The following is a 13,085-nucleotide window of genomic DNA, read 5'->3' on the forward strand; positions in this document are numbered from 1 at the left end:
ACGCCCCAGCAGTGGTGAGTGTCCCTCCTCTGTGTAGAACAGCCGCCGGGAGGAGCCGAACCTGTCCCTCTGCATGAGTGACATACGAGGGCAGGAAAATGAAACTAGGCCTCCGGCGAAGCCGGGGCCTAAATTTAAGCGGCGAGGCCGACAAGAAGGCACCATCGGCGCGGTTCTCAGGCAAAACCTAGAGAACCCGCCGGAAAAGTTAAAACAATCACAATCATATACAGCATACTCTCCCCTTACAATAAAGAACCGGGACCCCCAACATAAACGTCTCAGGTACTTAGCTGCTGAGACGCAGGGCCATGTCCCTGGGGATGAGTGCTCCGGTCCAACAGAATCCTCAAGGGGCTGTGGATGGAGACCGGACTCCTGCCAGGCATGGAGATCGTGCTGGCTCCCACTTCAAGCCAGAGCCCAGAAGGGATGGTGAAGGAGCGCGGCATGTAAGGCTGCAGCCTTGTAAATCAACCTTAACAACACCGCCGACACAGTGGGGTGAGAAGGGACATGCCGGGAGTCCAGACATGGACCCGCTTTTCTTCAAACTCTTTCCAAAAGTCAAACAAATCAGATGAGAATGCATGTGTGGATGTATGCCTCCTGACACAAAGCAATAAACTGGCTAGGACTGGCTACCAGGGGGTGTATAAGCTCAGAGGGAGGAGCTACACTTTTAAGTGTAGTACTTTGTGTGTCCTCCGGAGGCAGAAGCTAAACACCCATGGTCTGGGTCTCACAAAGGAACGATAAAAGAAAAGTATTTACAGTCTCAGGGAGGGCAGAGAAAACAGGCTATAGAAAAGGCGGAAAGCACATGAAGAGGGAAGCAGTGCAGGTAAATTAGTTAATGAAGACCCCAGCAGCCTGGATACACATGGTCCTCACATCCCACTTAAGAAAAATCTGAAACAAACTGTATATTCAGGTCTGAAAATGGGATGGTAAACTGAAACTTAGGGTGGTGTCACAGACACAGCGATGACGACAATGACGTCGCTGCTACGTCACCATTTTATGTGACGTTGCAGTGACGTCCCGTCGCTGTCACTGTGTGTGACATCCAGCAACGACCTGGCCCCTGCTGTGAGGTCGCCGGTCGTTGCTGAATGTCCAGCTTCATTTTTTGGTCGTCTGTCTTCCGCTGTGACGCACACATCGCTGTGTGTGACAGCGAGAGAGAGCGACAAACTGAAGCGAGCAGGGAGCAGGAGCCGGCACCTGGCAGCTGCGGTAAGCTGTAACCACAGTAAATATCGGGTAACAAAGAGAAGACCTTTCCCTGGTTACCAGATATTTACCTTCGTTACCAGCGTCCGCCACTCTCACGCTGCCAGTGTCGGATGTGTACTGTAGCTAGGAGTGCAGGGAGCCAGCGCTAAGCAGTGTGCGCGGCTCCCTGCTCATGTACCACAGTGACGCGTGTCGTTATGATCACTGCTGCGTCTGCTGTGTTTGACAGCTAAGCAGCGATCATAACAGCGACTTACAAGGTCGCTGTTGCGTCACAGAAAATGGTGACGTAACAGCGACGTCGCTGTCGCTATGTGTGAACCCAGCTTAAAGGTACCGTCACACTAAGCAACTTACCAGCGATCCCAACAACGATAGGGATCGCTGGTAAGTTGCTAGGAGGTTGCTGGTGAGCTGTCACACTGCTCCAGCGATCCCACCAGCAACCTGACCTGGCAGGGATCGCTGGAGCGTGGCTACACGAGTTGCTGGTGAGCTCACCAGCAACCAGTGTCCAGCCACACGTGCAGAGAGCAGGGAGCAGCGCACACTGAGCGCTGGCTCCTTGCTCTCCTAGCTATAGCACACATGGAGTTAATTACCCGATGTGTGCTGCAGCTAAATGTGCACAGAGCAGGGAGCAGTGCACAATGCTTAGCGCTGGCTCCCTGCTCTCCTACTTACAGCACACATCAGGTTAATTAACCCGATGTGTCCTGCAGCTAGCTACATGTGCACAGAGCAGGAGCCGGCAGCACAGGCAGTGAGAGCGGGGGAGGCTGGTATCAAAGGTAAATATCGGGTAACCAAGGACAGGGCTTCTTGGTTACCCGATGTTTACATTGGTTACCAGCCTCTGCAGAAGCCGGCTCCCTGCTGCCTGCACATTTAGTTGTTGCTGTCTCGCTGTCACACACAGCGATCTGTGCTTCACAGCAGGACAGCAACAACTAAAAAATGGGCCAGGACATTCAGCAACAACCAACGACCTCACAGCAGGGGCCAGGTTGTTGCTGGATGTCACACACAGCAACATCGCTAGCAACGTCACAAAAGTTGTTCGTTAGCAGCGATGTTGCTAGCGATGTTGCTTAGTGTGACGGGGCCTTTAGTGCAATCTGATTAACCAACTACTTACATATGTAAACATTTGTTTTACCCCATGTCCAAAGGTGACCATAGCCTTTCACTCATCAACGTTATCATGTAATATGCCAAGGAGGGTGTCAGAGGGGAACAATGTACATTAAAAATACCAGCAAGATAAGGCTTTACATACCGTGGAGGTTGGATCTTAAATTTTTCAAAGATTTCTGGATAGAGCAATGGGAAAACCACCATCTCTTTCAAAGAGGCTATATGTCTAGAGAGGCCGCCAACACTGCTAAAACGCACCTAGATTATAAAAAAATAAATAAATAAATAAATGAATGAATGAATGAATGAATAACAGATTTTGTTTAGAATGGCTGCGACCAAAAATAAGTGTGCAAATCTATCAAATAATATTAAGTCCACACTTACAGATGTGTCAAGTTGCATCGGATCAACATCGGCGAGACTGGCCCCAATTTTCATCCGATCTTTGTGTATTCCCTTCAAATCATCTTTCAAAAAGTTCATCGGAAGACACCTTTAAGAAAAAAACAAAAACATGTATATATCTAGCCATATAACCAAAAAGGTTATGCAGGCCTGTTGGCAAACTGTATTATTGCTACATTTATTACACTTAGGTTCGATAAAGCCTTGTACCTGCTGATCGCCTTGTTGCGGCTCCGGTTCATGCGCCTCTCAAAGTGCTGTTCATCATCAGATGAGGAGGAAGATGTGGAGTCGCTGCTGTGTATAGCATGTCTCCTCCTGGAACATCAAAATATTTTATTATGCATCTGCAAAAGTTCGGAAAGTACAGTGGAACCTCGGCTTACGAGCATTTTGCTATACGAGAAAAGCTTGCTGTAATTTTGTAACTCCGTTTACAAGCAAGCTTTGCTCGTACGAGCAAATACTCACCGCACACACTTCCGGTTCCGTATTTTAACCGCGCTCTGACCCGCTCTTGCAAAACACACATACACACACACACACAAATTATGCTCACCTTACCTTCTGTTCCATCGCTGGCCTCCCGGTTCTTGTAGTTCGCCTGTACAGGATGTGTATCGGGTAACCATCGTGCCGATGGAGGAACGTCCGTTGTCAGCCGCTACTTAAAGGCAGCGTGCTTGACCAATCAAAGGCAAGTGGCTCCTGTCTTTGACGTCAGCGCTCCGGCATCGGTCGCGATGGTTACAGATACACATCATGTTTCGGCGAACTACAAGAACCATGAGGCCGGCGATGTAACGGAAGGTAAGGGGAGCATAATATGTGTGTCTTTGTGCGTGTGTGGAATGGCACAATAGGGGACCAGGATGGGACATTGAACAAGTTGTGGAACGAATTGTCTGCGTTTGCATTATTTCCTATGGGAAATTTTGATTTGCTTGACGAGTAACTTTGTTTACAAGCACACTCCCAGAACGGATTATGCTCATAAAGGTACCACTGTATTAAAAACCACACAAGAACAAAACGCTCAATCCAAAGCAATACAGAGGCAATGTATTGTAGATCAGTAGATTTGGGCATGAAATGTGCTGGTGTCGCCAATGAGAAAAGCATTGCCTCGCTTCCTAACCTGTTGAGTCTTCTCTTGCAATAAGGACTTCTTGGGCCAGCAGATCCAAACCGGTACGTGCGCCTCCTCACGGGCGATGGAGAGGTAGCATAAAACATATCCCGCTTCTTATGATGTCTGGGTTCTGCTTGAAAAGTATTTTGCAGGTCAAGAAAATGTTACAAACGCGCCGGGTGACGCAATCCAGATTCTTACAGATAGCAACAGGCTGCCCACACGCATGGCAGCAGGTTTAATGTATGCCATGGTATTTGGCCCGAGCACTTCTGCAATATGAACGCTTAGCTACACCATTTGTGATGGAGTGCAAGGCTATTTACAGAGGCTGCCATTACATCCTATTTAGAGGACATGAGTGACAGCTCACAAAAAAAACAAATTTGCACTCCTGAAGTAATGTGTTCATATGCAACAAGGTCTCCGCTACATAATCATGAAATGTAACATTAAAGAGGCGCAAATACAAAAGTACTGACACAGACTAGTATTTAACTCAAGACAATGACAAAAAAAACACGTTACATGGGAAATAGATGTATGGATGTATAAAACTTCCCTTTTGCAAATAAAATAAATAGAAAAAGTATTAGGGCATAAGACTTGCTTATAACACCCCCTCGACCTTCACTGTATAGCATCTAGCCCCCTTACCACCCCCCCCCCCCCCCCCCCCAATGCTGCCTGCCTTTACCAACTGACAGAGCGGCTGTTGGTGCAGAGCTCACAGATACCAGCGCGTCCTGTAATAGGAGTCACCGCTGTAACAAGTCCATTCAGGGCATTTCCTCCTAAATCTCCCCCATCACTTGTAAGTGATATTACTGAGAAATAGAAGGAATCGCAGTAACCAACCACTAGGTGAAGTCCCCGTAACATTACAGAGAGGGGGGCAGAGTGCTGAGGGCAGAAAAGTCACCAACTGACTCCATAACTGACCTCCAGACCTCCTCTGGCAACGTCACTGCAAACACTGCGCCCCGTTGGGAGCTTCATGGCCGAGCAGCTGTACATCACCAAGCACAATGCCAAGTGTTGGATGGAGCGGTGTAAGGCTATACGCGCACGCTGCATCTTTTTGTGTTCACAAACGACAGCCAAAACTGCTCCTTGTCAGAGAGCCTGGAAAAGTCACAAAAAACGCTTGTAAGGCTACATGCGCACGCTGCTTTTTGGTGCGTTTTTGGCTGCAGTTTGTCAGAACTTTCTGACATTTGACTTCCCAGCAAAGTCAGATTTGCTATACATTGCAGTTTGTCAGCGTTTTGTCAAACGTTTGTGACCAAAAAAAAAAAATGCAGCATGTTCATTCTTCCTGCGTTTGTCAACATTTGTCACAAAAACGCAGCAAAACCGCATGGTGTGAAAAGAAGGGAATTTTGTTTACTTACCGTAAATTCCTTTTCTTCTAGCTCCTATTGGGAGACCCAGACAATTGGGTGTATAGCTTCTGCCTCCGGAGGCCACACAAAGTTATTACACTTTAAAAAGTGTAACCCCTCCCCTCTGCCTATACACCCTCCCGTGCATCACGGGCCCATCAGTTTTGGTGCCAAAGCAGGAAGGAGAAAACTTATAAATTGGTCTAAGGTAAATTCAATCCGAAGGATGTTCGGAGAACTGAAACCATGAACCAAAGAACAATTCAACATGAACAACATGTGTACACAAAAGAACAACAGCCCGAAGGGAACAGGGGCGGGAGCTGGGTCTCCCAATAGGAGCTAGAAGAAAAGGAATTAACGGTAAGTAAACAAAATTCCCTTCTTTGTCGCTCCATTGGGAGACCCAGACAATTGGGACGTCCAAAAGCAATCCCTGGGTGGGTAAAAATACCTCGATAAAAAAAGAGCCGAAAAAAACGGCCCCTTCTTACAGGTGGGCCACTGCCGCCTGAAGGACTCGCCTACCTAGACTGGCATCTGCCGAAGCATAGGCATGCACCTGATAGTGTTTCGTGAAAGTGTGCAGACTCGACCAGGTAGCTGCCTGACACACCTGCTGAGCCGTAGCCTGGTGTCGCAATGCCCAGGACGCACCTACAGCTCTGGTAGAATGGGCTTTCAGCCCTGAAGGAATCGGAAGCCCAGACGAACGGTAGGCTTCAAGAATCGGTTCCTTGATCCACCGAGCCAAGGTTGACTTGGAAGCCTGCGACCCCTTACGCTGGCCAGCGACAAGGACAAAGAGCGCATCAGAACGGCGCAGGGGCGCCGTGCGTGAAATGTAGAGCCTGAGTGCTCTCACGAGATCTAACAAGTGCAAATCCTTTTCACATTGGTGAACTGGATGAGGGCAAAAAGAAGGTAAGGAGATATCCTGATTGAGATGAAACGGGGATACCACCTTAGGGAGAAATTCCGGGACCGGACGCAGAACCACCTTATCCTGGTGAAACACCAGGAAGGGGGCTTTGCATGACAGCGCTGCTAGCTCAGACACTCTCCGAAGTGATGTGACTGCCACTAGGAAGGCCACCTTCTGCGAAAGGCGAGATAGAGAGACATCCCGCATCGGCTCGAAAGGTGGCTTCTGGAGAGCCGTCAGCACCCTGTTAAGATCCCAGGGTTCTAGCGGACGCTTGTAAGGTGGAACTATGTGGCAAACCCCCTGCAGGAACGTGCGGACCTGCGGAAGCCTGGCTAGACGCTTTTGAAAAAACACGGAAAGCGCCGATACTTGTCCCTTGAGAGAGCCGAGAGACAAACCCTTGTCCATTCCGGATTGAAGGAAAGAAAGAAAAGTGGGCAAGGCAAACGGCCAGGGAGTGAAACCCTGATCAGAGCACCAGGATAAGAAGATCCTCCAAGTCCTGTGGTAGATCTTGGCGGACGTTGGTTTCCTGGCCTGTCTCATGGTGGCAATGACATCTTGAGATAACCCTGATGACGCTAGGAGCCAGGACTCAATGGCCACACAGTCAGGTTGAGGGCCGCAGAATTCAGATGGAAAAGAAGGGAATTTTGTTTACTTACCGTAAATTCCTTTTCTTCTAGCTCTAATTGGGAGACCCAGACAATTGGGTGTATAGCTACTGCCTCCGGAGGCCACACAAAGTATTACACTTAAAAGTGTAAGGCCCCTCCCCTACTGCCTATACACCCCCCGTGGGATCACGGGTTCCTCAGTTTTAGTGCAAAAGCAAGAAGGAGGAAAGCCAATAAACTGGTTTAAGTAAATTCAATCCGAAGGAATATCGGAGAACTGAAACCATTCAACCTGAACAACATGTGTATACAAAAAAACAGGGGCGGGTGCTGGGTCTCCCAATTAGAGCTAGAAGAAAAGGAATTTACGGTAAGTAAACAAAATTCCCTTCTTCTTTGTCGCTCTATTGGGAGACCCAGACAATTGGGATGTCCAAAAGCAATCCCTGGGTGGGTAAAATAATACCTCATGATAGGGCCGTAAAGAAGGGAATTTTGTTACTTACCGTAAATTCCTTTTCTTCTAGCTCTTATTGGGAGACCCAGACGATTGGGTGTATAGCACTGCCTCCGGAGGCCACACAAAGCAATTACACTAAAAAGTGTAAGGCCCCTCCCCTTCTGGCTATACACCCCCAGTGGGATCACTGGCTCACCAGTTTTAGTGCAAAAGCAAGAAGGAGGAAAGCCAATAACTGGTTTAAACAAATTCACTCCGAGAAACATCGGAGAACTGAAAACCGTTCAACATGAACAACATGTGTACCCGCAAACAAACCAAAAATCCCGAAGGACAACAGGGCGGGTGCTGGGTCTCCCAATAAGAGCTAGAAGAAAAGGAATTTACGGTAAGTAACAAAATTCCCTTCTTCTTCGGCGCTCTATTGGGAGACCCAGACGATTGGGACGTCCAAAAGCGGTCCCTGGGTGGGTAAAGAAATACCTCATGTTAGAGCTGCAAGACAGCCCTCCCCTACGGGGAGGCAACTGCCGCCTGCAGGACTCTTCTACCTAGGCTGGCGTCCGCCGAAGCATAGGTATGCACCTGATAATGTTTGGTGAAAGTGTGCAGACTCGACCAGGTAGCTGCCTGGCACACCTGTTGAGCCGTAGCCTGGTGTCGCAATGCCCAGGACGCACCCACGGCTCTGGTAGAATGGGCCTTTAGCCCTGACGGAACCTGAAGCCCCGCAGAACGGTAGGCTTCAAGAATTGGTTCTTTGATCCATCGAGCCAGGGTGGCCTTAGAAGCCTGCGACCCCTTGCGCTTACCAGCGACAAGGACAAAGAGTGCATCCGAACGGCGCAGGGGCGCTGTGCGGGAAATGTAGATTCTGAGTGCTCTCACCAGATCTAACAAATGTAAATCCTTCTCATACCGATGAACTGCATGAGGACAAAACGAAGGCAAAGAGATATCCTGATTAAGATGAAAAGAGGATACCACCTTCGGGAGAAACTCCTGAATGGGGCGCAGCACTACCTTGTCCTGGTGGAAGACCAGGAAGGGAGCCTTGGATGACAGCGCTGCCAGCTCAGACACTCTCCGAAGAGATGTGATCGCTACCAGAAAAGCCACTTTCTGTGATAGCCTAGAAAGTGAAACCTCCCTCAGAGGCTCGAAGGGCGGCTTCTGGAGGGCAACTAGTACCCTGTTCAGATCCCATGGATCTAACGGTCGCTTGTACGGGGGTACGATATGACAAACCCCCTGCAGGAACGTGCGCACCTTGGAAAGTCGTGCTAGACGCTTCTGAAAAAAGACAGATAGCGCCGAGACTTGCCCTTTAAGGGAGCCGAGCGACAAACCTTTTTCTAACCCAGATTGGAGGAAAGAAAGAAGGATAGGTAATGCAAATGGCCAGGGAGACACTCCCTGAGCAGAGCACCAGGATAAGAATATCCTCCACGTTCTGTGGTAGATCTTAGCAGACGTGGGCTTCCTAGCCTGTCTCATGGTGGCAACGACCCCTTGGGATAAGCCTGAAGACTCTAGGATCCAGGACTCAATGGCCACGCAGTCAGGTTGAGGGCCGCAGAATTCCGATGGAAAAACGGCCCTTGGGACAGTAAGTCTGGTCAGTCTGGCAGCGCCCACGGTTGGCCGACCGTGAGATGCCACAGATCCGGATACCACGCCCTCCTCGGCCAGTCTGGAGCGACGAGTATGACGCGGCTGCAGTCGGATCTGATCTTGCGTAGCACTCTGCCAGAGGTGGAAACACATAAGGGAGCCGGAACTGCGACCAATCTTGCACTAGGGCGTCTGCTGCTAGAGCTCTTTGATCGCGAGACCGTGCCATGAAGGTTGGGACCTTGTTGTTGTGCCGAGACGCCATTAGATCGACGTCCGGCCTTCCCCATCGGCGACAGATTTCCTGAAACACGTCCGGGTGAAGGGACCATTCCCCTGCGTCCATGCCCTGGCGACTGAGGAAGTCTGCTTCCCAGTTTTCTACGCCGGGGATGTGAACTGCGGATATGGTGGAAGCCGTGGCTTCCACCCACATCATAATGCGCCGGACTTCCTGGAAGGCTTGCCGACTGCGAGTCCCGCCCTGGTGATTGATGTATGCCACCGCTGTGGAGTTGTCCGATTGAATTCGGATCTGCTTCCCTTCCAGCCACTGCTGGAAGGCTAGCAGGGCAAGAAACACCGCTCTGATTTCCAGAACATTGATCTGAAGGCTGGACTCCTGCTGAGTCCACGTACCCTGAGCCCTGTGGTGAAGAAACACTGCTCCCCACCCTGACAGACTCGCGTCTGTCGTGACCACCGCCCAGGACGGTGGTAGGAAGGATCTTCCCTGTGATAATGAGGTGGGAAGAAGCCACCACTGCAGAGAGTCCTTGGCCGTCTGGGAAAGGGAGACTTTCCTGTCCAGGGATTTTGACTTCCCGTCCCATTGGCGGAGAATGTCCCATTGAAGTGGACGCAGATGAAACTGCGCAAACGGAACCGCCTCCATTGCCGCCACCATCTTCCCGAGGAAGTGCATGAGGCGTCTTAAGGAGTGCGACTGACTCTGAAGGAGAGCCTGCACCCCCGTCTGTAGTGACCTCTGCTTGCTCAGCGGAAGCTTCACTATCGCTGAGAGGGTATGAAACTCCATGCCAAGATACGTTAGTGATTGGGTCGGTGACAGATTTGACTTTGGGAAGTTGATGATCCACCCGAACGCCTGGAGAGTCTCCAGTGCAAAATTCAGGCTGAGTTGGCATGCCTCCTGAGAGGGTGCCTTGACCAATAGATCGTCCAAGTAAGGGATCACAGAGTGTCCCTGAGAGTGCAAGACTGCTACCACTGCTGCCATGATCTTGGTGAACACCCGGGGGGCTGTCGCCAGACCAAATGGCAGAGCCACGAACTGAAGATGTTCGTCTCCTATCACGAAGCGCAGAAAGCGTTGGTGCTCCGTAGCAATCGGCACGTGAAGATAAGCATCTTTGATGTCTATTGACGCTAGGAAATCTCCTTGGGACATTGAGGCAATGACTGAGCGGAGGGATTCCATCCGAAACCGCCTGGCGTTCACATGCTTGTTGAGCAGTTTTAGGTCCAGAACGGGACGGAAGGAGCCGTCCTTCTTTGGAACCACAAAGAGGTTGGAGTAAAATCCTCGGCCCCGTTCCAGAGGGGGGACAGGGATCACGACTCCTTCTGCTCTTAGAGAGTCCACCGCCTGCAGCAGGGCATCTGCTCGGTTGGGGTGTGGGGAGGTTCTGAAGAACCGAAGTGGAGGCCGAGAACTGAACTCGATTCTGTACCCGCGAGACAAAATGTCTGTTACCCACCGGTCCTTGACCTGTGACAGCCAAATGTCGCAAAAGCGGGAGAGCCTGCCACCGACCGAGGATGCGGAGGGAGGAGGCTGAAAGTCATGAGGTAGCCGCCTTGGAAGCGGTTCCTCCATTTGCTTTCCTGGGGCGTGAGTGAGCCCGCCAGGAATCTGAGCTCCCTTGTCCTTTCTGAGTCCCTTTGGACGAGGAGAATTGGGGCTTGCCCGAGCCTCGAAAGGACCGAAACCTCGACTGCCACTTTTTCTGTTGAGGTTTACTTGCTCTGGGCTGTGGTAAGGAAGAGTCCTTACCCTTGGACTGTTTTATGATTTCAGCCAATGGCTCACCAAACAGTCTGTCTCTAGATAATGGCAAGCTGGTTAAGCATTTTTTGGAACCAGCATCTGCTTTCCAGTCCTTTAACCATAAGGCTCTGCGCAAAACCACAGAATTGGCGGCCGCCATAGAGGTACGGCTCGTAGACTCTAGGACAGCATTGATAGCATAGGTCGCAAACGCAGACATTTGCGAAGTTAGGGACGCCACCTGTGGCACTGCTGGATGCATGATAGCATCCACCTGTGCTAAACCCGCTGAAATAGCCTGTAGTGCCCACACGGCCGCGAATGCTGGAGCAAACGACGCGCCGATAGCTTCATAGACAGATTTCAACCAAAGGTCCATCTGTCTGTCATTGGCATCTTTAAAATATGTGGAGAGTGGATGTTTAAAAACCGCGCCAAGGACCACTCATGAAGGAGATGAATTTAACGTGACTTTATTCCATGTTCAGGTCTACGCGTTTCAGGAGCGTCCGCTCCCTTCCTCAGGACAATACAGGCACAAGCACATCAAAATCAGCGATCAAAGAATGAACCGAAAATTTTATACCTTCCGGTGTGACGTCATGAAGACGCCCACCTGACCCAGAAAAGAAAAAAATCGGCAGGAATTACATACATCCACTGAAAATACCAGCAACGTGACTTCAATGTAAAAGCCGCTTATCCGTATCAACATATCTGTTTAAAATGTATAATAAAAACATCGGAAAAATAAAAATAAAAATGAAACACACAAAAAAAAAGAGGAATATATAAAACAGAGTGTTTGTGACAGTGAAAAAAATTTTTTTATATATATATGCTAGTGTGTAGAGAATAGACCCAGCACTCAATCAGAATAGAACCCGCAGAGAAACGGAATCAATGAGTTGAAGAATGTGACAGAGAATTAGACCATTGAACCATACCAAACGAGTAGCGGTGTATATAAACCCGCTCCCACAAACCACAACTTAAGAAAATAGTGTAATGTACATGAAATGCAGAAGCAAAGAACTGTACTACTAGGAACAAAGGAGGTCATGAAAAGTTCAGACCGTGGGAAAAAAACTATATGCGCATGCGGAAAAAAGGTAAGAAGCAAGATAGAGTAGTGGGGTCAGGAAAGTTCAAAGCGTGAGAAAACCACAACTGCGCATGCGAGAAAAGAAAAAGTAATATTAACCCGTGATAAATTACACGGGAAATATTACAGAATAGGAAAAAAAGGGGAAATAAAGAAAAAAACTTTTTATATAAAAAACAAAAATATAAAATATGAAGGAATTAATATCAGATATATACTATTAATATCTAATAAATGATATGTTCATTAAAATCACACAATATAAATAAAAATTATATCACACAAAAATAAGCCAAAAAATTGATACAATATTAAAATATTAAAATATGAGAGGTAGGACCTGAAGATGAACAATAAAAATACCAACATACAATAATTAGGAACCAACAATTAAAAAGCACGTAAATCAATTTTCAAAATGCCATAACATATACCCTAACAAAAAAACAATTATAAAATTTATATTTACTACTACGTGTATGGATATCCATATATATGAATATGGCACTGTAAAAAGAATAAAACCTGTATACATGTACATATATAACAGTACACATACCCACATATATAAAAATAACACATTTTAGTAATAAAACCCCTAGTGAAAAAGATCAGTTACCTCATTCAGCCCCAACGGTTTGAGCGTATTTAACTTCTAGATCCAATACGTCTCCTTTTTATTTAATAATTCATTCCGATTGGGGGTATGTAAGGGTATCTGCTCAATAGGAGTAACTTTAAGGCAAAATTTTTTGTCATGAACCATGGTCATATGCCTAGATAGACCATGGAGCATAAACCCAACTTTTACATTGTGCCTATGTGAATTCATTCGATTATGCAGGGCTTGCGTGGTCCTGCCCACATAACGCATATCACAGTCACATTCGATAAGGTAAACAACAAATTCGGATTGGCAAGTGAGATGACTCCTAATAGTAAACTCAGTGCCACCTGGAGACAAACCAAAAAACTCTCTTCTATGCTGTATAGATCTGCAACACAGGCAGTTTTTCATACCGCATCTAAAAACTCCAAAAGGTTTATCA

General features: G+C 48.2%; 1 protein-coding gene across 2 annotated transcripts in view; it reads right to left on the reverse strand.

Annotated features, from left to right (window-relative positions):
* Positions 1-13,085, reverse strand: part of ATAD2 (ATPase family AAA domain containing 2) — a 289,706-nt gene that overhangs the window by 176,287 nt on the left and 100,334 nt on the right. The window contains exons 8-11 of one of the 2 annotated variants that reach the window (XM_075352894.1): positions 3,923-4,049; positions 2,995-3,102; positions 2,764-2,872; positions 2,519-2,634 (exon numbers count right to left, since the gene is read on the reverse strand). In XM_075352894.1, the coding sequence (XP_075209009.1) occupies positions 2,519-2,634; positions 2,764-2,872; positions 2,995-3,102; positions 3,923-4,049 (460 nt within the window). The remainder of the gene's footprint in view (positions 1-2,518; positions 2,635-2,763; positions 2,873-2,994; positions 3,103-3,922; positions 4,050-13,085) is intronic. The other variant, XM_075352895.1, reaches the window with a different exon arrangement.

Source organism: Anomaloglossus baeobatrachus, chromosome 6, assembly GCF_048569485.1.
Source record: "Anomaloglossus baeobatrachus isolate aAnoBae1 chromosome 6, aAnoBae1.hap1, whole genome shotgun sequence".
In the NCBI taxonomy this organism is placed as follows: Eukaryota; Metazoa; Chordata; class Amphibia; order Anura; family Aromobatidae; genus Anomaloglossus; species Anomaloglossus baeobatrachus.